Source organism: Triturus cristatus, chromosome 2_1, assembly GCF_964204655.1.
Source record: "Triturus cristatus chromosome 2_1, aTriCri1.1, whole genome shotgun sequence".
NCBI lineage: Eukaryota > Metazoa > Chordata > Amphibia > Caudata > Salamandridae > Triturus > Triturus cristatus.
Genome location: NC_140581.1, coordinates 980,532,599 through 980,559,227, shown reverse-complemented (window position 1 = coordinate 980,559,227; position 26,629 = coordinate 980,532,599). Strand labels below are relative to the sequence as shown.

The 26,629-nt window shown below is 41.6% G+C and overlaps 1 protein-coding gene across 2 annotated transcripts in view; it reads left to right on the top strand.

Annotated features, from left to right (window-relative positions):
- RIC1 (RIC1 partner of RAB6A GEF complex) overlaps positions 1–26,629 on the top strand; it is a 730,678-nt gene that overhangs the window by 224,615 nt on the left and 479,434 nt on the right. For both annotated transcript variants that reach the window (XM_085634197.1, XM_085634186.1), the window contains exon 3: positions 4,988–5,067. In XM_085634197.1, the coding sequence (XP_085490323.1) occupies positions 4,988–5,067 (80 nt within the window). The remainder of the gene's footprint in view (positions 1–4,987; positions 5,068–26,629) is intronic.

The following is a 26,629-nucleotide window of genomic DNA, read 5'->3' as shown; positions in this document are numbered from 1 at the left end:
AGGGTAGTAAAGCTGATAATTTGTGGTATTAGCTCGGGATGATTTTTATTAATTAAATTAAAAGTAGCTTTTATTATGGAAACGTTTGGAGATCTGTATTATAGGGAGCAGCACTGTAGTTTATGCCCACAACTAGTGCTCTGCTAAACAAAACTTGAGCAGACATTTATGAAACAAGATCCAGGGACTATTAGTCCTGTCGGTGACAGTAGCAGACAGTGTAGATCATTACAAGTGAAATACCCCGTTGTACCAGCAAAGCAGCTTCTTTCTGAATGATTTTAAAAGGTTTTATGACCAACAATAGCCATGCTATGTGTTGTATTCTTAAATGAGGTAGATGCGTTCCATCTTGATGGAGCACAACCCAATCTTTGGGTGTTCCTGATCAGTGGCTAGTCGGAGGAGGGAGAATGCACTACATTTAATGTTTATTTCTTCCTCTGTGCTTTAGAGAACTTTGCCAGACAGATGAAAATGCATTTTTCACAGATCTTAAAAGACCCAGATAATTGCCTAATGTTTGGCAATCAGTAGGGACGGTCATTGACTAGTATTGAATGGCAGTAGGTCTAGCTTTTTGGTAGGTTTGGTAATAGTTGGGTGAAATTCGTGTCACCTCCAGCTTCCCTAGAAATTCTCATAATGGACCCTGTGTACCCATGCCTCTTTACTCCCCCCTCCCCCTCCCCCCCCCGCCCCCCCAAGGGAATCTGTGAATCCAAGCTCGTTGGTATCATATCAGCATTTGTAAAACTGATGGACAAGGGCAATTAGTGACTAGCACTATGCATTAATGACTGGCTAAGGCAGTGCTTCTTAACCCTTTTACTTTTGTGGACCCTCACTGAATCATTACCAGAATCTGGGCTCTCCCTGCCGAGTCATTATTGCAATCTTATGTAAAGAGGTTCCGTCTAATTATAGGGTCAGATAGGACTTGTGAAAAGTTTCATGTACAAAGAGATCTGACCCCTTTATTTCTTGTCTTGCTATTTATTTTAGCAGTATTAGGACCAATAGAAGTGCTTTATCTTGGTCCTGGTTATTTCATTACCATGCTTTAGATATTTGTCACGTTTTTCACAAATTCAAATGCATGTAAAAAAAAAAAGTAGATACACCAAAATCACATAAATCATAACAGTGCAACAATAAATTTCACATTAATAGAGTGAGTATCATAAAAAAAATCACACCATTCAAATAAGTGTACTAAATCACATTACACCATCAATTTGTCAAATTCATTGTCATATGGGAACTCAATTTGTAGCCACTAATTGAGTTCCAAAGACCATGGGGCTAATCTGTTTGTATCATATATTGTTAGTTCATAATCCCTATTGTTCCAACAGGCTGCTATTTGCAACGCGCCCTCATGGTTTCTTAAAAGGTGCCGATGCGCTTCCAATCCCTGTGCAATCAAGGGATTATCTTCAGGGCAAATTGACGCGGTGTTTCCTGAAAGTTAAGAAAATTGTGTTTATAACTCGGTCCTTCTCTATCTGTATTTTAAGCTGTACTTCTTTAATAACGTGGGTAAAAATTGTTACCTGAACCTATAAAGATACTTGTGTGTCCTTTGGTGTGGGGTCTGTATAGAAGAAAAAACAGGTGGAACATTTTGTTTTATCAAATGAGTTTAACGTTTAGCTTGGATGTTGTCTATATATTCTGAGCTGCTTACTCGTTACATTTCGTAGTTTGGGAACTCCATAATGCTTGTTATCTTTAATTCTGATCGCATGTACAAGTTATTTGTTTCTGAAAGGTAAAAAACACACAAGCGCTACTTAGTTTCACATTGTATCCTTGAGTGCACGTATTTGCCTAGTTAGCGGGCACGGATACAACTCACTGATTTTCTTTTGTTGTTGTTCCTGCCGTGGCGCGGTGAAGAGTACAGAGTTATTTTCAGGCTTCCCTTTCTGCTGTTTCACGAGGCTGCAAACCATAGAATACGCTTTAGAAAGTGCGCGGTTTACCGTTGGTTTATTATTCCCATAAGTCTAATGCACTTACTTAGTTATAGAAATACAGTATCACGGTGCTCAAGGCTCCATTTCTTTTCGGCTCGGCTTCAGCTTGCGGCAGACTCCATTCTCTTTCCGGTTTCAAGCGGATGTATTTAAAGTCGTCACATGATTTAATTTTTAAAGGCACAGTGCTGAATTCCGCTCACAAATTTTACTATTATGGTATTTTAAACTTGACGGTTGTCTTTTGTTGGTAACTTGTAATTTGTGGATTCAACTTCATTATTGTCATCATTTTTAACTGCTATGATCCCGTTGTTGATTGTAACTGTTGCATTATGGACGTTGTAGTCCTTTCAAAGACTTTTTCTAGTGGAAGTTTGGTTAGTTCTGTCATTTCGTTCAATCCATTTTGAGCACTGTGACATTTTAAAATAAGGTAGGCCTCTTTCTTTAATAGTTGTGTTTCGACGCTGCCTGCTCTAGGTGATTGTTTGATTGCAGATAATACTGTCCAAGTGAACTCTGGAGTCATTATTGCAAGGCAGGGACCCCTAGCCCTATGCAATTTAAATTTTTTGAACCTCAATATTTCAAAAGCAAGTATACCCCAAACATATGCTCAAATATTGAAATGTTTTGTTTAATTCACAAATAGAAAAACCTTTTCTAATTTTCAATGTTGCTGCTTTTTTGTATATACATTATTAGTTTTAATTTATTAATGTTAATATTATTTAATGTAGTTAAAAATCTGCGGACCCCATGAGTAGTACTTGTTCCCCCACCCCCCTCACCCCGGGGGTGTTTGGACCACAGGTTCAGAACTATCCGGGCTAAGGCATCCAAACAGCATGCATTTCCTAAACAAAAAGGCCATAAATAAGCAATTATAGTATTGTTGTGTCCAATAAAATGAATGCATCAAAAACAAACACATACAAAAGAACTGCTTTATGCTCCATCAACAAAACCTAACAGTATACAAAATTAGACAGATTAACTTCCCATAAAATGCTATGACGCGAGGCATATCCCAACCTAGCAATTGCAAACCGTTAAAAATACACAAAAGCCAGTGGCTGAAAGGAGCTGACGCAAAACCAACTTCTGTCTGTATGTTTTGTTTGTTTTATTTATTGATTTGTTTTTTAATGTGTTGATGGCTTGAGGTCTTTCAGATGACAGGCACTGTCTGTAGCTAGATCTAAAAATCACCCTGGGTGTTTTGCATTTTACTTAGCATGCATAACTAAATAAGAGTTTCATGAACATCTCTGTAGTGAACTATTTAGTATCTATTTGTAATCGTTTCAGTATAAAATACAAATTCCTTTCTGTTCTTGTCTGCCAAAAATGCAGAAAAAAATTGGTGTTCTGTATCTAACAGTAAGACTCGCATTAGAATGTCGCTAAATATATTTATTTATATATTTTGGCTTTGTATTAAATGTTTAATAAATATGCTGACAAGAACAGAAGTGGTGTACCTTCTTTGTATATTTAACACACACCTTTAGACATAAGAACCCATGTTATGCCCCGAACTGTATATTTAAAAACAAACAGATCTTAGTGCAGATGACCATTACCAAATGGCATGGTCTCCTTACCCATACCCCATGACCTTTTCTAGCTGCACCACGCCAAGCACCAATCTGACCCCCTGCATTTTTCCACTCTTTATTTCCCTTCTTTTCCCATACTCCAGTCTCTTTACCCTTATTTGCCCTTGCCCGACTTCTTCCTCTTTGGGCTTCAATGCCTGTGTCTCTTGTACCTTCCTTCCACTTTCCTTCTTACGTGTCCTTGCTCCTTAAATGTTTTTGTCTCATGTACCCCTTCGTCTCCTTGCTGTCTGTGCCCCTGTGTCTCCTTGCCCTCCGTGCCCGTGTCTCCTTGCCCCCTGTACCCCGTGTCTCCTTGCCTTGTATGTTCCCTTGCCCCATATGTGCCCTTGTCCCCTGTGTGCCCCTGTGTTTTCTTGCCCTATATGTGCCCCTAGGTCTCCTTGCCACTCGTATACCCCTGCGTCTCCTTGCCCTCTGTGCCCCTGCGTCTCCTTGCCCTCTGTGCCCCTGCGTCTCCTTGCCCTCTGTGCCCCTGCGTCTCCTTGCCCTCTGTGCCCCTGCGTCTCCTTGCCCTCTGTGCCCCTGCGTCTCCTTGCCCTCTGTGCCCCTGTCTCTTTGCCCTCTGTGCCCCTGCGTCTCTTTGCCCTCTGTGCCCCTGCGTCTCTTTGCCCTCTGTGCCCCTGTGTCTCCTTGCCCCTGCGTCTCCTTGCCCTCTGTGCCCCTGCGTCTCCTTGCCCTCTGTGCCCCTGCGGCTCCTTGCCCTCTGTGCCGTGTCTCCTTGCCCCTGTGCCCCGCGTCTCCTTGCCCTGTATGTTCCCTTGCCCAGTATGTGCCCTTGTCCGATATGTGCCCCTGCGTCTCCCTGCCCTCTGCGCCCCTGCGTCTCCCTGCCCTCTGTGCCCCTGCGTCTCCTTGCCCTCTGTGCCCCTGCATCGCCTTGCCCTCTGTGCCCCTGCGTCTCCTTGCCCTCTGTGCCTGTGTCTCCTTGCCCCTGTACCCCGCGTCTCCTTGCTTTGTATGTGCCCTTGCCCCGAATGTGCCCCCGTGTCTCCTTGTCCCGTATGTGCCCCTGGGTTTCCTTGCCACGTGTGTACCCCTGTGTCTCCTTGCCCTTTCTGTTCATAGCCTGTGTTCTCGTAGACTTCCTTGCATGTGTATATATTTTGTAGTTTACACTTCATCCATGTTAGGACAGGGAGCGTCCGTTCTCTGCCAAAAGAGCTAAAACAACTGTCCCATTCAGTCCTTTAGTGTGAGAGAACCTCATGCTGGGGGGGTGGGTGGGTGGGTGGGTGAGTGGGGAGGTGGGTGGGTGTGTGTGTCTGTGGTTTGTGAATGACTTAACTATGTAAGTTAGGAAGCTGTATATAGGTTCTGGTGTCTGATTGATACATTGTATGCATTTTGTTTTTAACTCGAAACCATTTTCCATTTCAGACTGAAAATGGATACATCCTATTTTTCGAGATCCTGCCAGTTGGAGAAGACAAATATCTATACGAACCTGTGTATCCAAAGTAAGTGCTCATGCTTATTATTTTTTGGGTTAGTTAATTACACGTGTTTCTGCACCTGTGGTTGGTGGTTTAAATGAATGCTCAGTTTTGGAAAAAGCAGCTCTTGTGCATATTGGCTATTATTGTGCGGTAGAAGTTGCATTCTCTGTTAACACAAAGGGAACTCGATCTCCACCTGCACGTCACATCTTGTGTATCTACCCATTTACCCAGAGTCTGTTCCCTTCAGAATCAATGCTCAGCTTGTGGAAGTGTATTTGCAAATTATTGATGCTGGCAACCAAAGTTTAGTATTAGAGATGGCAAACAAAAGCTCAGAACATGGTCTTTTTCCATATTTGTCATTCATGCACAAAGACAATTCTCAAAGGAGTGTAACAATCACAGACCTGTTTTTCTCAGTCTTATAGATATGATGGGTAGGAGATGTTACGGTATGACTGACTAACTTTGAGTGTAATTTATTATCGAGAAGTGTCAAATTATGTATACAATTTCTACAACCTGATGAGTAACACAATAGTCGAAGAAGAGGTGTGACTCCGTCCCCTGAAAGGTTTCTACTTAGATTGTCCTTGACCTTCTAAGGCATGGTTTTTGAATTCCTCTGTATATCGTGTTTTTTTTTTTGTGAAAATAAGTGGGAAGAAAATAAGTGTGGTTTTTACAGTGTTCCTGCTCATTAGATTTGTTAAATCCATTTTCTCTTCAGATTCTGTAAATTTTAATGAGGTTTAAGTGTGTGTTTTCTTCAAATATATTAGTAATTAAATTAAGTTATCTTACTGCACCATGAATTTCGTTATAAAATGTCTCTTTATGCTGTGAAAAATACTGTTGCTTGTCATTTTTGTTCTAACCTTATTTATTGATTTATGCCGGCGATCTTGTCTTAATTTTCAGGTACACTGTACATTTTACTCTGATGGGCCAACTGTGGGATGTATAATGGTGTTACGTTAGAGTTGGCGCCTCATATCTGCCAGACTTGAGGACACTATTGGAGAGAGGCCTCCAGAACGTCTGCACCTCGATGCACATGGGTATTGTTTAATTGGGGCGGTGGTGGGTGTCAAGGGAGCATAGCTAGACCTTCTTTTCAAGCCAGTGCCAATTTGAAGAAATCTAGCATTCAAAAACAATGATTTTAGAATGCAGGTTAGAAATGGGAATTTTAGAGAAAAATGGTTAAATGATGATAGGGCAATGTAATGTGGGAAAGAAACGTCCTCTGCCCTTTTTTACGTACTAGGGATTTGAGTTAAGATATGGAGAGGCTTGACTAGGTTTAGTTACACAATGCATTCATATGTCCTAGAAGTTGTGGAAAGGAATGTGGTAGCTGTGGTAAACTGCTCTGTAGGTGACTTGCACCAGGACACTACTTGAAGAACTTTTGTTTTAGCAAGGATTCAAGCTTACCTGAATCAGGACTTTACTGAAGGGACAGTGTGTAGGTAGTAGGCTGAGCAGAGCTATTGGACTAAACGTTCTTGAGCAGCAAAAACATGCTTGATGAGGCATCGTTTTCCTTCTGCATCTCACACAGAACTGACAAGGGCTGTGCACCTGGAAAGACCGATTCTGGCTCGACCAATCATGTCGGGATGAGGGTAAAGGTTGAATACTTTTGCCTTGAACCTAGAATGGCTAGCATCTGTTGACTAGACTTCCTGCATGCATCTTTCTGTGCGGTGCGGGCACACAACTGGAACATTGGAATGAAGCTTTGTGATTTTTGATTAGGGCTCCGTCCAGTGTGTCAAACAGAAGAACAGCACATATTGGATATGGATATTATTTGGTTGAAGAATGTGAGGTCTTCCCCATCACACATCCTCAGTTGATGAGCAAGTTAAATGAAGCTTATAATAATTTTAACTAATTTTACTGTTGTATTTCAAATACATTTCTGTTGTGCCGAACTGAGGTACCAAGCACTTTGTATATGACTAGAGTAAGGGTAGCACGATAAAGGGGCCTACCAGCACTATTAGGCACTTGTTACATGATACTTTATGTGACTCCATCTTTTCAATACATTCACATTCAATAATAAAGTAACATGTCTCATATCTGCTTGAAAAAAGTCAGAGAATAACATAGAGGGAAAAGATGGTGGGTACTAGGTGTTTAAGTGTAGATGTTAAAGCGGAAAAAAAGTGGCAGAAGTTAAACTCGAACAATGAAAATGACTTCATGGGTCTGGAATTTTGTATCGTAAGCAAATCATTGTTTATAAAACTCCACATTGTATTGTTTGGAACTTCCTCTCTAAAATATACTTGCTACTAAGATAAAATCAGGGCGGCTTGGCTTGAGCCAGAGAAGAATGGTGATGTTGCTGCTGTGCTCCGAGGCCCAACTCCAACCTTTCCAGGTATCAAGCAAGCCTTTGGTACCAAAGCGGGTACTCGGTGCATCCGCTTCTGAATTTGTTAAACTCCCAGGTTAAGTTTTCTGCTCCAAATATGGAGACACATATACAAATCAAACACTGATGCTTACATGCCTAACAGTAAGCAACAAAGGGTGAGGTGCTTTAATTCAGAAGAGAGTACTTGACCACAAACAATGCTCCCTACATAGAGCTAATCTGCTTTTTGGAAAGATGTAATGCTGAAGCGGGTGGGGAGACTGGTGGGAGTTGGGAACTTGAACCAAGACTTGTAGAAGGATGGCGGCAAGGAGGAGAAATTGTGTATGGCCCGGATTTTTGTTAATCCTGCCATTAAAGGTGTCATGACAGGCCGTTAATACACACAATTCTGTTATGGGTTCTGTCTCCCTTGCTTACTGAAACTTCTGCACCAAGCAATGCAGAGAGACCTTTCCACTGCAACTACACAGAGGTCCTTCTTGAGCAGTGATGTTACTGCACTGAGGTGTGGTGGCCTTAGTCCCTGACCACAGCGAGTCCTCTGTAGTGAAATGCAAGGCACACACCATAATACTAAAGCAATACTCTGCAAGTTTCTCCTTGTTATCTATTTTCCTTCTGTTTACATCAACAGAGCAAAGAAAGAAGGGTCCCTAGACAACCCTTAAGTGTTACAAAGCTGATATAGTGGGATTTCAAACAACACACCAGAGAACTTGCTAGGAGAGTCACGGAACCAGAACTTGGGATTATCCATTTCGAAGAGTCTGAAATAAAACTGAGGGAAAGGATGGATGCAACTAGGTCTAAACATTATGGGCCATATGTACTAAAGAATTTTGCTACCTCAAAACCTGCAATTCGCAAATCACTAGGTTTGCGACTACTTATTATGCACAAAACCCATATTACCACCCAGAAAACATTTTCCAACTTGGGTTTTGAGACACATCGAATCACAATTTGGAAGAGGTGTGGAAAAGGGAAGAAAGGGGTGCTCCTTTCTAATTGACATTTTGTAGGATATGTTTCAACGGTTTGCAACTCTAATTCCGGTTGCAAACGATTGACCAGTTAACACCTCTTAAAAGGAGGTGGTAACTAAAGCACAAAGGGGAAGAAGACCCTTCTCCTTAGGGCAAGTGGTTGGCATCGTCAGCTGAATTAGGCAGTGATTCATAAGTCAGTTCACACAATCAACTTCCATTCTGAAAAAGTCAGTGCACAATTTTCAGCCACTTTTTTCAAATGCAATCTTAGTACTTTTGGACACCTACATCTCTAAAGAGAAAAGTAGGATCTGTAGGACTGCATCTGAAGAGAGGATTTGCATATATTTAGGTTTCGAAAGGAGCAGAGGAAAGTGGAAATTCATGTACAGAATTCCTTAGGGCATGGATACCATGAATAAAGAGCAATACTTTTTGAGAGGATATCAAATTGAATGGGCACACAGTCCCTATACATAATATCAATATTATTCTCTGCACCAAAACGATTATACCCTCAATGCCTGCTGTGATCCGAGTTAGAAGATGGCAAGCACAGCTCTTGATGCTACTGTAATCTTTGGATGTGACTTGCTACCATTTGATGTGGTTCTCAATAGACACTCGGACTGTAAGTTTTGCCCTTCAAAGTCGCTTGATCTAATGGAAAGGCTCTGTGTCTTGTATGGCTGGAAAGATGTGTAGAAGGTTCATCATGCAGGCATGCTCCCCAGAAATGTTTTCATTTTTACACCAGAGCTAATCTAGGATGTATTTTCTCCTTATTGATGCTAGTCACCTACCCTATATGGAAGAATCCCGTACAGAACTGCTCGTTCTATCAGGCCATGCATGTATCTTAATGCATCCTCAACTAAGCTCAAACAGAACCAGAGATATGGATAATGAAGATAGTACTTCTGGATGATCCACAAGTACTGCTTCTTCTTGTCTATTGACATAAAAATTGCATGAAATCGGGGGTCTTTCTCTTCATCCTCATAATTCATGGAACTCATTTAAGGTCACATTAAATAGTATACCCTTTAAGTCTAATTGCCATGGAAGTTAAGGTAGTATTTTTCTTCTTTTGAGTCTTGCGAGAGTGTGATTAAGTGTTTAGAAACAATGCACATTATATGATGGGCCCGTATAATAAAACTCGGTGATCTGAAACAAGAATAAAATATGCTCTCAGCAGAAGGGCAGGAATATAGATTATTGAACTGAAGGCTAAAACCTGTTTTATTTGAATAATGCAGAAAAGGTTTTGGTTTCTCATTTAAAATTCAAACTAGGGTTATCATTGTGGCTGTTAGAGATAATGGGTTCATAATTACAAAAGATAAAGCTATAGCAGAAACCTTAAACTCCTAACCCGATTATGAGTGTGTGAGGAACGCTGAGAATGACTGTAAAGTTGCACTGATTTTTAACGAACAAATTTCGCTCTTGATATTGTATTATTGCTGCTCAAAACTTTTTTTAATTCTAGTAAAGGAAAATCGTTCTTTTAAATGGTATTGCATTTCGAGACTCTCTGTTGTTAACTGCTGCTAAATTTCTTTCGCGCATTAAATCGCACACTGCACTTTAGTTGTTCCAAACCTTGTTTGGTTAAATCAGAGTCTGAGCGCCATCTTCACTCAGGAAGGTCAGCGTTAGCGCTCTAGTGGTCCGTTACTTCCGGTGGGGGAAAGTTTACATTCGATGCAAAGACGGACGCGCAGCGGGCGCGCCGCTGGCGCGCCAAAGGCGCGCACAAGGCAAGCCCGTCTGCGCCCGTCCGCGTCCGACCGGGTCCAGGGGCCACCTATGTCGCCCCTTGCACCATATATACATCGGACTCTCTCAGAGCGCTACAGCAAGCTTGTATTACCCTTAGTCCCACCATTGTTAAGCGTTTGGACACTGCAGGTATTAACCGCCTAGCTATTTCCAACGATGCTGAGGTAAAGCCCCCTGTTCATGCTAGCGGTGGTGAGACTACCATTAGGGCAATATACCTGAATACTCGGTCCTTAGTGAACCACCAGTCCGATATTTTTATCTTACTCACTAATGAAAAACCGGATATTGTTCTTCTGACGGAAACTTGGCTTACCGGTGAGTCGCTTCCTGATGTCTTGGCGGCCCTCCCTCCAGATTATTATATTCTTCACGCGGACCGACCGGGAGACCGCTCTGGTGGGGGAGTAGCCGCTATTATATCCAAACGTTTCAATCCTCTCTCCTCTTCTTCCCTCTCTATGCCAGGGGTGGATAATCTGCTCCTTAGTATAGGAACCAACACAGGTGCTTTCGCACTGCTCCTCCTCTATCGCCCACCATATCCCATGCCCACCTTTGCCAATGTGTTAAGCGAACATTTATCCTTTATTCTGACTCATCATGCCAGTTTCGCACTTATCGGCGATTTTAATTACTGGTACAATGACCTCAATGCCGGCTCTCATGCCTCTGAACTGTTTGAAATGTTGCATAGTCTGAATCTGACCCAACAGATTCTCTGCCCTACCCATCTCAAGGGCCATATTCTGGATCACATCTGGTCACATAACTTAGTGCTGTCTCAGCCTATTGTCTCTCCTTGTGTCTGGTCAGACCACTTTTTAGTTGACACGGTTATCACTCTTACAGGCAGGCTCCCTGCCCCTCGTATGGCTGGCGGGCTCTCTCGAAAGTGGAGCACACTGGATTCCCAGGCCTTTTTTACGACCTTAGTGGACACCAGCCCAGCCTGGGATCCCACAGGTTGTTCTGATCTTGATACATTAGACAGTAACATTACCAACTGGCTTAAGTTGGCCAGTGACCAATTTGCCCCGTTGACACGATTCCCCCCCACTAAGCACTCCATCTCTCATAGATGGTATACGCATGATCTTAAATTGCATAAACTCAAAGTACGCCAACAGGAACGCATCTGGAGGCATACTTATTCTGACTCAGCTAGATTACTCTACATCACTGCTCGTAGAGAATACAAAGCAGCCATCATCCTAGCCAAATCAGCCCACTTCTCGGATAGGCTCTCTGTAGCAGCCAATAAATCCAAGGAAGTGTTTAAAATCATGAACGAGCTTACCACCGATGATAGAACTCTTCCTGCTCAGACCCCCTCTCAAGAGACATGTGATGCTCTTAATCTTTTCTTTATTGATAAGATTAAAAAGATCAAATACTCGATCCATTCTTCTGGTCAGCCATTCTCGCAGGACTTAACACCCAATAACCACTTGACTATCATGACGATCCCTGCCCTTAATGTCGATTCATTGACCCGACTCGCAACTCGAGTCAAATCAGGTTCTCCCAGCGACTGTTGCCCGCCTTCAGTTATGCGGGACATTTGCCTTAAGTTACCGGACTGTATCCTCTCTTTGCTGAATGGCTCCCTAAACAGCGGTACTGTCCCTGCCTCCTTCAAGGAGGCAATTTTGGTACCCCTTTTAAAGAAACCTGGAGCCGACCCTGGGGAACCATCCAACTATCGCCCCATTTCCCTCCTTCCTTTTCTCTCAAAGTTACTGGAGGCTTATGTTACTCAAATCCTTTCACACTTCGAGTCCTCCAGTTTCCTCGAGCCTAATCAAGCCGGGTTCAGACCTGCTCATTCGACCGAGGCGGTCATCCTCGCAGTTCTGAACACTCTGAGAAGCAATGCGGATGCTGGTACTCCTCAGGCTTTGGTGCTCCTGGATTTGTCTGCCGCATTCGACACGGTGGACCATAATATTCTTCTCCGCCGTGTCGCACAGGCGGGCATCCAGGGCACCGCCCTCAATTGGATTATGTCATTCTTAAGTGGCAGAACTCAGGCCGTACGTCTTGGCCCTTATGTAGCCGGGAGGACTGCAACTACCTGTGGAGTCCCCCAGGGCTCCTCTATCTCACCGCTGCTGTTCAACCTTTACCTTCGTCCTCTCATCTACTCACTCAGGAACTGGGATATCACGGTATATAATTACGCCGATGATTTACAAATAATTTTTCCTCTCAATTCCCCTAATGCTGCTAAGACCTTCCATTCTGTTATGATCCATATACTGGAATGGATGAATATCAATCAACTAAAGCTGAATCCGGGGAAGACTGAACTACTTCTCCCTGGCTCCAGTTCTGCTTACTGGGGCCCGCAGTTCTGCCCCTCTGAACTGGGCCCTCTTCCGGTCCCGCTTAATTCAGTGAAAAGTCTCGGCGTGATAATTGATGCAGAACTTTCGCTAAAAGCCCAAGTGGGGGCTGTCATCTCCTCCTCCATGTTCCAGCTCAGGAAGATCCGTATGATCAGCCACTTATTTTCCTTATCTGCATTAACTCAGGTTGTCATCTCCCTGGTCCTATCCCGCCTGGATTTCTCAAATTCTATCTATCTTGGACTCCCTCAGTGTCTTTTGCATCGCCTTCAGGTCGTTCAGAACCAGGTGGCCCGTCTCATTTACAAACTCCCTAGGTGGCAGTCGGCAAAATCACTTTTACAGCATCTTCATTGGCTGCCAATCGGACAAAGGGCAGCTTTTAAGGTGGTGTGTATTATCTATAAAGCCCTTCACTGCACTAGTCCTGTTTTCTTGCAATCTTTAGTTACGGCCTATCGACCATCACGTAACTTACGCTCTGCTCATCTTAATTTACTGACTGTTCCTAGAGTTAAAACCAAGAAGTTCGGTGGCCGTTGCTTTGCTTTTTTGGCCCCGTCTCTCTGGAATCCATTGTCTTTTTCTATTAAGTCGAGTCCTTCCCTGCTAAACTTCAGGAAACTGCTAAAAACTTCCCTTTTCCCTTCTCCTTCTTTGTCAGCTTATTGTTCTTTCCTAATCTGTTGCTGTTATCACTCTTTTGGGGTTAAGCGCCAGGAAACCTTTGGTGTCAGTGCGCTATACAAATATCACCTAACATAACATAACATAACGTAATGGTACACCCTGTTCCCTACATACTCTATATCTCCTGATCTGTGAAAGGTACAGCAGTTAAATTAACCTTGCCTCCACCTAGGAGACAGACATGAATTCAGCTTTCTTTTATAAACATTGTTGTCATAACCTCATCAATGTGAATGGTCGGTTTCAGCTTTTTTTAACAAACCGGGCAAGTTCAATGTTTGATGGCTGACTCTATCATTGCAGTGATCCACTACGAAGACAAAGATCCTTTGTTAGCCAAGAATTAGAGGCCAATTTGCCTAATAAACGCTGTGCGAAATATATTTTAAAGTGTTGGCAGACAGATTAGTACAAATGTTTGTTAAATCTCATACACCCGGCATAAACTGACTTTTTAAAGCAGACACCAGTGTCTAAGACAGACCCCAACCCTTAATCTTCTTTTCTTTTACTATTGCACTTTTACCCTGAGGCTCATTCATCTCTCTGAAGAGTCCCCCTTTCTGGGTCAACTTCCATCAGGGGCCTAGGCATCTGAATAAATTAGGATATTGGTCTGTCCTGTTGGCTTACTTTGCCTTTTTGAGATTATAGCCTCTGTAGGGTATGAGAACTGCTCCCTTACTGCTTTGTTTATTGAGGTAGAGTTCTTAACTGATGTGTTTTTATCCACTACTGGTAAGTTATTACTACAGTTGTTTTGATGCTGTATATATGTGGATTATATCAGGGTCTTCTTATTCAGGATTCTGGTGACATTGACTTATACATGATTTGTATTACCTTACCTGTCACCTGTGTAGACTGAAGAGGGAACTTCGGACTGCGAGTACGCTGGAGCTGCTCTTCCTTCAATCAACTCCTCGCGGAACCCGCTTCGCGGGTCCCGCTTCGCCTCTGGGTCTTTGTTTAGCGCTGCTGGAAGTGCGCTGTGACTGTGAGCTTTAACTTCAGACAGAGCCTCTGTGGCGGTGGTGTGGGCAGGGCTGCGAGCGTGGTCAGGCGAGGACTTCAAGTCCCAGGAGCGCCTGACCCTCGGCATCACCAGCAGCTGACCCGCTCTCCCTGCTGGCTCCTCCCCCGCCTCAGCGCGGCTAAAATCAGCGCGTCAGTTTCACTGCTGGTTTCCTTACCTGTCACCTGTGTAGACTGAAGAGGGAACTTCGGACTGCGAGTACGCTGGAGCTGCTCTTCCTTCAATCAACTCCTCGCGGAACCCGCTTCGCGGGTCCCGCTTCGCCTCTGGGTCTTTGTTTAGCGCTGCTGGAAGTGCGCTGTGACTGTGAGCTTTAACTTCAGACAGAGCCTCTGTGGCGGTGGTGTGGGCAGGGCTGCGAGCGTGGTCAGGCGAGGACTTCAAGTCCCAGGAGCGCCTGACCCTCGGCATCACCAGCAGCTGACCCGCTCTCCCTGCTGGCTCCTCCCCCGCCTCAGCGCGGCTATAACCCTCCCTTGTGACACCGCAACGCGGGAGCGCGCGGGAGCGCGCCGGGAGAAGCCCGGAACAAGGGCGGGACCGTCTGAGGCCGTCAGAGGCTGCAGAAGGCTGGGCTGGGCCCCCTCCCTTGGTTCTCCGGTATTAAACCTGTGTGACACTGCTTTTATAAATTGTATTGTCTTTTAGGATTTTGAGTTGTTTTATTCTACAATTGTTTTAATTGATTCTTACTCCCCGTTTAATATAGCCTCATGACGGCTAAAAAACTACGCTCTGGGCGAATGATTGTGGGGAGATCAGGGTCTAAAACCAAATCTAACCCCCTTCGGAACAAAATTGCAACTTCCATGCAATTGAAAGGTCAATGCCAGCTTTTCAATTTTTGGGACAAAGGGAAAGATAAACCCACTGTCCTGCAGCCCCCGAATGAAATCCCAGGGTCTAACGATTCGGTGCCTGTTAATGGGGTCATTGATGTTTCCTCTAGCTTAAGCATGGTTGCCAGTCAATCTTTGCCTATTTTAGTTAGTCCCGAAGTACTAAGGGGCTCGCCTTCGGCGTCAAACAATGATAAAATTGTCCCCTCCCAAGTTGCCCTAATGGATGTTCCTAAAGATCTTTTGTCAGTCGCGTTAGTTAAATCCCCTATAGTAGGGAATGATTTTACACTGCCTGACATTGATTTAACAGCTCATAGGGCGCGGGTGGGATCATTACAGGGGAACCCTAAAGGTGTGCCTTTAGAGGAAGCAATAACTATTTCAAGTACCGGTCCTCTAAGAAGCACTCCTTCGAATAAACTAGATTTTTCCCTTTCTCAATTAAACTTTACATCTTGTTCTGGTCCAGTGTTGAACAATTTAACTGAGGGTTCTCCAAACATTAATGGGAGGCTAATTTCTAATTCTTTGTCCTCTTTGGAATCAATTCTCTCTTCGATTTTGAGTTTGCTCGAAAAATTTGTGGGAGGTTCGGAATGTATTTTTGACACAGTAACGCAAATTTTGCAAGTTCTCTTGCTAAGTAAAAATAAGTTAGTGTCAGATCTTCCCATACCATCGGCTTCTCTATTGGTGCCCCCAAAAATAGGCACTCCTTCCGCTTCGGCAGTTTTGGATTCAGCTCAATCTGCTCCTTTGATAGAGGGTGATAAGGAAAAGAAGCTTGTAGCTCTTCCTGCTGTCCCCAATCCTGCCAAAGTGGTTTCGGCTGGCGCTAATTGTATAGCTCCAATGAGTGACAAGATAGAGGTAATAGCAACATCTCCTCTCATTCCCAAATCCGTAATTCCATCTCTTTTTCCGATATTCTCCTTGCCATCTAGCAAAGAAGAGGAGATTCCCAAAGTAAATACGGGATTGATGGGAAAAGTGAGTCCCCTGAAACACAAAAAGATTAGAATGAAGAAGAGGAAACCCATTCGAAGATTCGCTAAAAAAAGACAGAGGAAACTTCTTTTTGATAAGAATGCTGAATTAAGTTCAGAAGATTCCCCGCAGGTGGAGCAGTCCCCTACCTCTCATGTAGAAGCTAGGGTTGTCTCACCTAAAGAAGTCGCCCCTGCCTCTGGTTTAGGTCCTATAAGCTTTACCAATTCTTTCTTCCCCAAGGTTTCCCACCCTTCCGCCAATCCTTTTTCAGCTTATTGTAATGTTAAAGCACGATCTTGCCAAGTTATTTCTAAGGTTAACACCTCTTCTGTCATCCCGTCCCCTAATTCCCTAAATCCTTCAGCAAGACCTTTTCAGGTTCCACCTTCAATGTCAGTTATTCTCCCAAAAGAAAAAATAAGTGTGGATACTTTATATCTTGATTTTTCTCCCTTATTTGAACCAGATTTAATTTTAAATAGATCTGCCCTATTGATCTGTTTTAATGAGATTGAAAGTTTGAAATTAATTCAAACGTCTGATTTAGATGTTGTATTTCTCCTTAACTCCTTCGTGGGGAAACCAATAAGATCAACAAGGGTGAAATTCCATTCGAAAGTTGTGTTAAATCTTGTTCTACAGTGGGCAGAGGAATTTCAAGTTAGAGGGATAGATGTCATGCCACACTTTGGGGAAAAATGTACTCAAAGGATTCTTGCCAATTCTTCACTATCACTTCCCTCTGATACGGGTGTGCTGTTGCCGGATTGGTCTAATCTTAGATCAGAGGACCTAAAAATTTGTGTGGCTAGGAATGAAAGGCTAGTTTCATACAAAAACGCTCCCCTTAAGCAGATAGGGAAGGATGACCAATTTAAATGGAGTTGGTTACCTGGAGTTCTAGCGAGTAAATCCGCTCCCTGTTCTAAACAACCTTCCAATTTTTAACAGAGAGCTGAAATTTATCTCATGGAACACTGCCGGATTCAAGGATTATAAGGAGAAATTGGGTTTCTTGCATTCTCAAAAGGCAGATATAATTTGTTTGCAAGAAACCTGGGTTGAAGGAAGATTAGCTTTGGAAAAAGACTATTTTGTTTTGGAATACAATGCAACCAGCACTAGAAGAGGTCATGCTAAGGGAGGGTTAGCATGCTTGTTATCTAACAGATTGCAATGGAACTATTCACACTATTTAGATCCAGGGAAACTGTTTCAAGCAATAACCCTAAAAGATGTATTTGAGGATTGCCCTAATAGATTGTTGATTGTGGTTAATATTTATATTCCCCCCAATTGTAGTTTTAATACTGGTTTAAAAACTTTGTTCACTTTTTTAACTAAAGCGTTAGCTGTCTCCCCAACTCCGCATGTGTTAATGTTTGGGGACTTAAATTGCAATATATCTACCTGTGGGTTGGAGTTGTTTAGAAATATTCAATTGGAAGAGTCTCTGAATATTCCTCCTGCCCAGTTTCCGTCTAAAATTAAAACTAACAAAAGAGGTAAACTTATCTTAGATGGTTTACTTAAAGTTGAATGCTTAATAGTAAACGGGAGGCTTCCGTCTGACACCCCGGCAGCTTATACTCGTAAATCTAATAAGGGAAAATCTATTATTGATTTTATCATGGTAGATTATGCCGGTTTTTACCTACTAAAGGACATGAAGGTCATTGAGTCTATTCTTAGTGACCATAATGCATTGATGCTTTCTGTCTCTGTTAATCTTCAGAAAGTGGATCCGTGGAGTCTGGATACAGATTTTGTGAATTTTGATTCCAGCTCTGGGAAATGTTTTTGGAACCCTTGTACTGTTGAAAATGTAGTGCCTCTTTTGTATTTTACTGTTGAGAATTTACCCCTCTGGGAAGGGAGAGAGCTGTTAAGTTTTTTCAATTTTTTAGATTCTGTAACTGCTAGCGCAAAAAAGAAACCAGGTGTGAAACAATCCCTCGTAGTCCCTCATCCTCTACGGGCTTTAAATAGAGAAATAAACAAAGTGGTAAGGGGACAATTTTTATTCTTTACCCAAGAAGCTAAATCTAAGTTGTTTATCTTAAAAAGAAGGAGAGTTAGACTTAAGGCCCGTTTAAAACGTTCTAAGGAAGATGCCCTCTGGATTCAACTGAGGGAAGCTTCTTATAATGGCCAAGCCAAGACATTCTGGTCCCTAATTGGCAAAGGCTGTGGTACTAGAGCCAGTCCTACGCCTATTGCCATTGAGGAACAGGTGTGGGTTCATTATATCGAGAAGTTGTACAGTAACAATAATTCTCAAGTTTTTAATGTTTTTAATGTTGAATCTGATAATGTCTCACGTATATTTGACTGTCCTACTGAAAAGGAAATTGAATATGCCATTAAGAATATGCGTTCCTCTGGTGCGATGGGCCCTGATAAAATCCCAATTTCAGTATTAAAACACCAGAGTGAACTTTGGAGTAAAATACTCTTTCCAGTGTTTAAATTTTGTTTTTCTAATGGAACAGTCCCCCCCTCCTGGAAAGGAAGTATTATTGTCCCTCTATATAAAAAAGGGGCAAGAGATCTACCGCAAAATTACCGTCAAATCGCTCTGCTTGATGCCATTGGTAAGGTTTTCGCAAAATGTGTGCTTACTTTAATGAATCAATGGGTATCTGAACATAAAATTCTTCCCATGGAGCAAACAGGTTTTAGACAAAATCATGGAACTTTAGACAACCTGACTGCATTGCAAGTTATCAATGAAAAATATGTGAAAATCCGTGGTGGTCAGGTATATGGCGCCTTTATTGACTTCTCCACCGCCTTTGATAAAGTAGATAGAATTTTGCTGTGGAGAAAGTTATTTAACTTAGGTATGCCCTCATTCCTGATCAAGTTAATTCGCGCCCTTTACTCTGACACCTGGTGCAGAGTTCTACTTGGGGGTGAACGTGGTGTATCTAAATTAATTCCCACTTCCAATGGGTTGAAGCAAGGTTGCCTTTTGGCTCCATTGCTATTTTCCTTGTATACGGTTGATTTACCCGTCACACTTTCCGCTTGCGCCGGTATTGCCCCGTCCTTGGGTGGTGTTCCAATTGCATGCCTTATGTATGCAGACGATATCCTAATTTTGGATCTCACCCCAAAGGGCCTGAACAATCGGTTGCAAGCACTCTCTGAATTTGCGGAAAGTCATTTCCTATCAATAAATACGGCAAAAAGCAAAGTGATTTGCTTTTCTGGTAGAAAGAAGTCTAAATGCCTTAATTATCCATGGGTTGTGGGGGGGGAAAAACTGGAATGTGTGAAATCGTACACCTTCCTAGGTAAAATTGTCACTTATAATTTAAGTGACAAACTACACATTGACAATAACTCTCGGAAGGCTATTTGTCAGGGAAAGAGTTTAGTTTTCCTGTATAAAGCCACAGGTAGAAGGCATTTTTCTATTCTTTTAGATGTTTTTAGAGCGAAAGTTCCGGCCTCCCTGTTATACGGAATTGAGTTAATTGATGTAAAAAAGTGGAGTTTTTTAAACCCTGTGGAAGGGAAAATTTTACGCAGTTTAATGTCTGTAGGTACAGCAAATTCGACTGCTTCCCTTAGACAGGAATTGGGTTTACGTAGCAGTTGGGTTCAAGGTCTGGCAAGTATAATACGTTGGGTAGTAGCTCTATCTAAAGGTGAACCTAATACCTTAAGAGATCTTATAAAAAATGAATTACTAGGATCTTTTAATGATTTTTCCCTGATTGTAAAAAACTTCAGATTTGCCGTGTTGCAATTGAAATTGGATGAGGAGACTTTATTTTTATTATCCTCTCATCAATTAAAAACTGTTCTGAAGTCAGCCTCTTGGGAATTGGGGTTTTGTCAAGATAGAGACTTCTGTTTAGCGAAAAGAGGTGGTACGCCTGTTATTGATTCTTATACCCTGCGGAAAGCTCAATCGTACATGTCTTGGAACATTTCCCATGGCGTCAGGCGCCTTGTGTTCTTAATAAGACATAATTTGCTTCCCCTGAAAGTTCTACATGCCAGCTGGTATGGTCATTCGGCATGCTGTGATCTTTGTCAATTGTATGATCAGGACTTAGATCATGTCATGTTTGTTTGTCCTGCACTGATGTCTTGCAGGCGTAGATGGTTAAGACCAATTTGCTTACAACTCAACATATTATCTGCTTCTTCATTTAAGGCAGCCTTGATTAATCCTCCTAATGAAATGTTTGCTTTTAAACTGTACAACTTTTTTAAATGTTTTTTGGACCTGTATTAAGATGTCTCGAGTAATTGTGATGGAATAATGTATTATGTATTTTTTGTTTTGTATGTATATGTTGTTTTATGTGGACCTCATAAAGAGTTCCTTATCATAATAAAATAAACTTGAAACTTGTATTACCTTTATTTTTTCCTGCAATTTAGTGTCATTGAATACCAATAACATTGATGTTGGTACTTCTTCTTAATAAACCTCAGATAAAGAATTTGTTAAGGTTTCATGTTCGATTCTGTGTTTAGTTTGGTGATTGCTGCATACAATGGTGATAGTTTCATACTTTGTCACAATGTGTCGACTGTAATTCCTAATCTACTGTCAGGGTAAACAAAACTTTCCATACAGGTCGAGGCATGAGACAAGGCTGCCAGCTGTCATTGTTATTCCTGTATTATAATAAAAACTTTTTCTGGCGACTAGCCAGCATAATGAAAAGATAATACAGGTTATGTTAGACGCAGATGCGTATAAAGCAGCATGTACTACGACCACGTACTCAAATTGAAGGTGGAAGCTTACTGCTCTATGCTGGCCCTGCTCAAATCAATTGAAAATTGTTGCTTAGCTTTGGGTAAATCTACTGAACAGGTAGAACTTTGAACATAACCCTCTTACTGCCTTTTATATATTGGGTGTGGTTGGGGACACTGGCAGTTAATGTTTCTGAAATACCTGTTTAATGATGATACAATAGTGTCCGCTAAGCATAATGAAGAAAATGGTTAATAATGAAATCTATCGGACCAGGTAGATAACTGTTTCCCCCAAATATACATGATGCATAGCGAGGATGAAAACCTTGAAAATAATAGTCCCTATAGAAATAAATTATGACTAGTATGTTACCGATAATATTGTCAAATTACTTCTCGAAAATTGACTAAAGCTGCATTGCCTAGAAGTTACATGTGAAAGAAAGCTTGGAGATACTATTGTAAATTTCTCTGTACCAAACATTTCTTGTACACCAGGGCTCTCTTTAGTATCCACTTGCTCATGCTTCCACTGTAGACTGGCAAAAAATAGAAAGTTCATTATTTACCCTTCTACTTAACTTCCAAAAATGCAAAGTCTCATGTTATTGGTCCACTTTGAATGAAATGGGTAACATAATTATACAGCTGGATAAAAGGCTTAGTGTTATGCTGTTCAGATACAATGTCACTTTGGTACACCAAGAAAATTGAAATCAATCACTTTAAAATTTCTTGGGAGTATTGGACGATTTGGAAAATTCCATTGTTATGGATTAAGGTTCCTTACCTATTCCACTTTGCGACATAAATAGGACCTTTTTTTAGTTTGATGTTTTATTGAAGACAAATATTATACAATATTATATGTTGACATGAGCATGTAAAAAGCACTTATGAACAACACACAATAATTGAATTGAGCATGAAGCATTTAACAAATGTACTAAGTACATTATATATATATATATATATATATATATATATATATATATATATATATATATATATATATATATATATATATATATATATATATATATTACCTACTGGCGGTCGCCAGTAGGTAGTTATAGTTAGGACCCTGTTTCCATAGGAAATCCGCAACATTCTATTTGGAATAACTTTGGCGCCGGTCGACGAATCCTCACGAATTTTTCAAAACTAATGGGGCGCTCCGTTCAGCTCCTACCCTGAAAGTCTCGGGGTGATTCGTCAAGCGGGGGCCGAGAAAAAAGGGGGGTCCCAAAACGCGTTTTCCCCATGCATTTTTCCATAGGACCTTTAGACACAGCTACAGCCAGAACGGCTGAACAGAATTACTTGAAATTTGGCAAAGAGGTAGTCCTCAGGTCAGGCATGTGCCTTTTGCATATATGGTGTAAATCCGTTCAGTAGTTCCTGAGAAATTCAAAAGTAAAATCATATACATAACTGGGCGGAGCCTAACCACACATCTCATTGTGAGATCTGATTGGCTGTCAGCACTTTATCCAAGAAGTGATGGCAGCCATCTTGGGACCAATATACATGATAGCACCTCATTAAAAAGCATTGCAGTTAATAGAAGGTTTTAAGACTTTAGTTACATTATAAATCATTTGTTGATGGTACCATACTCATTTTAGGAATTGTAGTATGTTCTAAGGTGATTTTACCATGTGAAAAAGCCTTCTGCTGGGATATCATGAATCATGTTTGAGAGAAAACTATTTTCACATGCTTTTCCCACAGAGGTTTGGAAGGTGATCTATAAGCTAAACTGAGAGCATATTTTCTGTAAATTCACATTATCTTTCTCAGTCATGTGAGAATGAAGTCTGACATTCTCAGTAAAACATGTACATCCAACAAGGGCAGAGACTGTCAGTTGATTCCTTTGTGTTCTACTGCAGCTTCCCAGAGTGTTCCAAAGAACAACTAGAGCGCTAACAGTCTTACTTATGACAAAGGTATGGCACACCTGAAGCCATCTTGATTGGAATAAAGTGGTAACATTTAAAACATTTAATTTAAAAAGGAACAAAATGAGAAGGTTCATTTTGCCATAGAATGTATGATTAGTGCTGCAGAAAGAAAACTTAGGGCACATTTTGAGTGACTTCTCAAATCCTCTTCTATTTCATTAAAGAATTCTGACATGCAGACTGAAACATGCACTTTCAATACCAGCAGCAGACTTCCCTGGTGAGCAGTAGCTTTACTACAGTGATCTAATGAGCAACTAGAGTGCTACCATTCAGAATTTATGGCAAATGTGTCACATCTGAATGCCTTCTTGATGGAATCAAAGTAAACAAGCATTGAAAATGCAATAGGTCTCGCCCTCGTTTAAGTTAAAGCAATTCTGTTTGTAATTAAGTGGCTTTTTAGCTTTGCTTTTATTAGTGTGTTTCAAAATTTCATGTAAATAACATGCATATCTGTATATGTATGCATGCATTTATATTTGTTTTTATATAGATATACAGATTATATATATGTTTATATATGTATGTATATACATATATATATATACACATACATATATATAAATGCATATATGTGCATATGTGTGCGTGTAGAGAGAGGTAGAGAGGTAGAGATGTAGAGGTAGAGATGTAGAGGTAGAGAGGTAGAGAGTAGTAGAGAGAGAGGTAGAGAAAGGTAGAGAGGTAGAGAGTAGAGGATGAGTAATAGAGAGTAGAGAGAGAGTAGAGAGAGAGTAGTAGAGAGAGTAGCAGAGAGTGAGTAGGAGAGAGTAGTAGTGAGTAGTAGAGAGTAGTAGAGAGTAGTAGCGAGTGAGAAGTAGAGAGTAGTAGAGAGTGAGTAGTAGAGGGTGTAGTAGAGAGTAGTTGAGAGTGAGTAGTAGAGTGAGTAGTAGAGTGAGTAGTAGAGTGAGTAGTAGAGTGAGTAGTAGAGTGAGTAGTAGAGTGAGTAGTAGAGAGTGAGTAGTAGAGAGTGAGTAGTAGAGAGTGAGTAGTAGAGAGTGAGTAGTAGAGAGTGAGTAGTAGAGAGTGAGTAGTAGAGAGTGAGTAGTAGAGAGTGAGTAGTAGAGAGAGTGAGTAGTAGAGAGTAGTAGAGAGTAGTACAGAAGTAGAGAGTGAGTAGTAGAGAGTAGTAGAGTGAGTAGTAGGGAGTAGTAGAGAGTGAGTAGTAGAGTGAGTAGTAGAGTGAGAGTAGTAGACAATGTGTAGTAGAGAGTGTGTAGTAGAGTGAGAGTAGTAGACAGTGTGTAGTAGAGAGTGTGTAGTAGAGTGAGAGTAGTAGACAGTGTGTAGTAGAGAGAGAGTAGTAGAGGGTGAGTAGTAGAGAGTGTAGTAGAGAGTAGTAGAGAGTAGTAGAGAGTGAGTAGTAGAGAGTGAGTAGTAGAGAGTGAGTAGTAGAGAGTGAGTAGTAGAGAGTGAGTAGTAGAGAGTGTAGCAGAGTGAGTAGTAGAGAGTGAGTAGTAGAGAGTGAGTAGTAGAGAGTGAGTAGTAGAGAGTGAGTAGTAGAGAGTGAGTAGTAGAGAGTGAGTAGTAGAGAGTGAGTAGTAGAGTGTAGCAGAGTGAGTAGTAGAGAGTGAGTAGTAGAGAGTGAGTAGTAGAGAGTGAGTAGTAGAGAGTGAGTAGTAGAGAGTGAGTAGTAGAGAGAGTGAGTAGTAGAGAGTAGTAGAGAGTGAGTAGTAGAGAGTAGTGGAGAAGTAGAAAGTGAGTAGTAGAGAGTAGTAGAGTGAGGAGGAGTAGTAGAGTGAGTAGTAGAGTGAGAGTAGTAGGCAGTGTGTAGTAGAGAGTGTGTAGTAGAGTGAGAGTAGTAGACAGTGTGTAGTAGAGAGAGAATAGTAGAGAGTAGTAGAGAGTAGTAGAGTAGTATAGAGTGAGTAGTAGAGAGTGAGTAGTAGAGAGTGAGTAGTAGAGAGTGAGTAGTAGAGTGAGTAGTAGAGAGTGAGTAGTAGAGAGTGTAGCAGAGTGAGTAGTAGAGAGTGAGTAGTAGAGAGTGAGTAATAGTAGAGAGTGAGTAGTAGAGAGTGAGTAGTAGAGAGTGAGTAGTAGAGAGTGAGTAGTAGAGTGAGTAGTAGAGAGTGAGTAGTAGAGAGTGAGTAGTAGAGAGTGAGTAGTAGAGAGTGAGTAGTAGAGAGTGAGTAGTAGAGAGTGAGTAGTAGAGAGAGTGAGTAGTAGAGAGTAGTAGAGAGTGAGTAGTAGAGAGTGAGTAGTAGAGAGTAGTGAAGTAGAAAGTGAGTAGTAGAGAGTAGTAGAGTGAGGAGTAGTAGTAGAGTGAGTAGTAGAGTGAGAGTAGTAGGCAGTGTGTAGTAGAGAGTGTGTAGTAGAGAGTGTGTAGTAGAGAGTGTGTAGTAGAGTGAGAGTAGTAGACAGTGTGTAGTAGAGTGAGAGTAGTAAACAGTGTGTAGTAGAGAGAGAGTAGTAGAGAGTAGTAGAGGGTGAGTAGTAGAGAGTGTAGTAGAGAGTAGTAGAGTAGTAGAGAGTAGTAGAGTAGTAGAGTAGTAGAGAGTAGTAGAGTAGTAGAGAGTGAGTAGTAGAGAGTGAGTAGTAGAGAGTGAGTAGCAGAGAGTGAGTAGCAGAGAGTGTAGCAGAGAGTGTAGCAGAGAGTGTAGCAGAGAGTGTAGCAGAGAGTGTAGCAGAGAGTGTAGCAGAGAGTGAGTAGCAGAGAGTGAGTAGCAGAGAGTGAGTAGCAGAGAGTGAGTAGCAGAGAGTGAGTAGCAGAGAGTGAGTAGCAGAGAGTGAGTAGCAGAGAGTGAGTAGCAGAGAGTGAGTAGCAGAGAGTGAGTAGCAGAGAGAGAGTAGCAGAGAGAGAGTAGCAGAGAGTGAGTAGCAGAGAGAGAGTAGCAGAGAGAGTAGCAGAGAGAGTAGCAGAGAGAGTAGTAGAGTGAGTAGTTGAGAGGGAGTAGTAGAGGGAGTAGTAGAGGGAGTAGTAGAGGGGGAGTAGTAGAGGGGGAGTAGTAGAGGGGGAGTAGTAGAGGGGGAGTAGTAGAGGGGGAGTAGTAGAGGGGGAGTAGTAGAGGGGGAGTAGTAGAGAGGGAGTAGTAGAGAGGGAGTAGTAGAGAGGGAGTAGTAGAGAGGGAGTAGTAGAGAGGGAGTAGTAGAGAGAGAGAGTAGTAGAGTAGTAGAGAGGGAGTGGTAGAGAGTAGTAGAGTAGTAGAGAGTAGTAGAGAGTGAGTAGTAGAAAGTAGTAGCGAGTGAGTAGTTTAATTTTAAAGGAACACAATGAGGAGGTTCATTTTGCCATAGAAATTATGATTAGTGAGGAAAAAAGAAAAATTAGGGCACATTTTGAGTGACTTATCAAATCCTCTTCTATTTCATTAAAAAATTCTGACATGCAGACTGAAACATGCACTTTCAATATCAGCAGCAGACTTCCCTGGTGAGCAGTAGCTTTACTACAGTGATCTAATGAGCAACTAGAGTGCTACCATTCAGAATTTATGGAAAATGTGGGACACATCTGAATGCCTTCCTGATGGAATCAAAGTAAACAAGCATTGAAAATGCAATAGGTCTCGCCCTCGTTTAAGTTAAAGCAATTCTGTTTGTAATTAGGTGGCTTTTTAGCTTTGCTTGTATTAGAGTTTTTCAAACTCATGTACATACCATGCATATGTATGCATATATGTATATGTTTGCATGAATTTATATTTATATAGATATGCAGATTATATTTATATGTTTATATATTCACTGAAAAAACCATAGGTTTCACACACGTTATAGTTACGAATTAGCATTTAAAAAACCTTGCAAATTCACTTAAAAAACCATAGGTTTCACACATGTTATAGTTAGCTGGACATT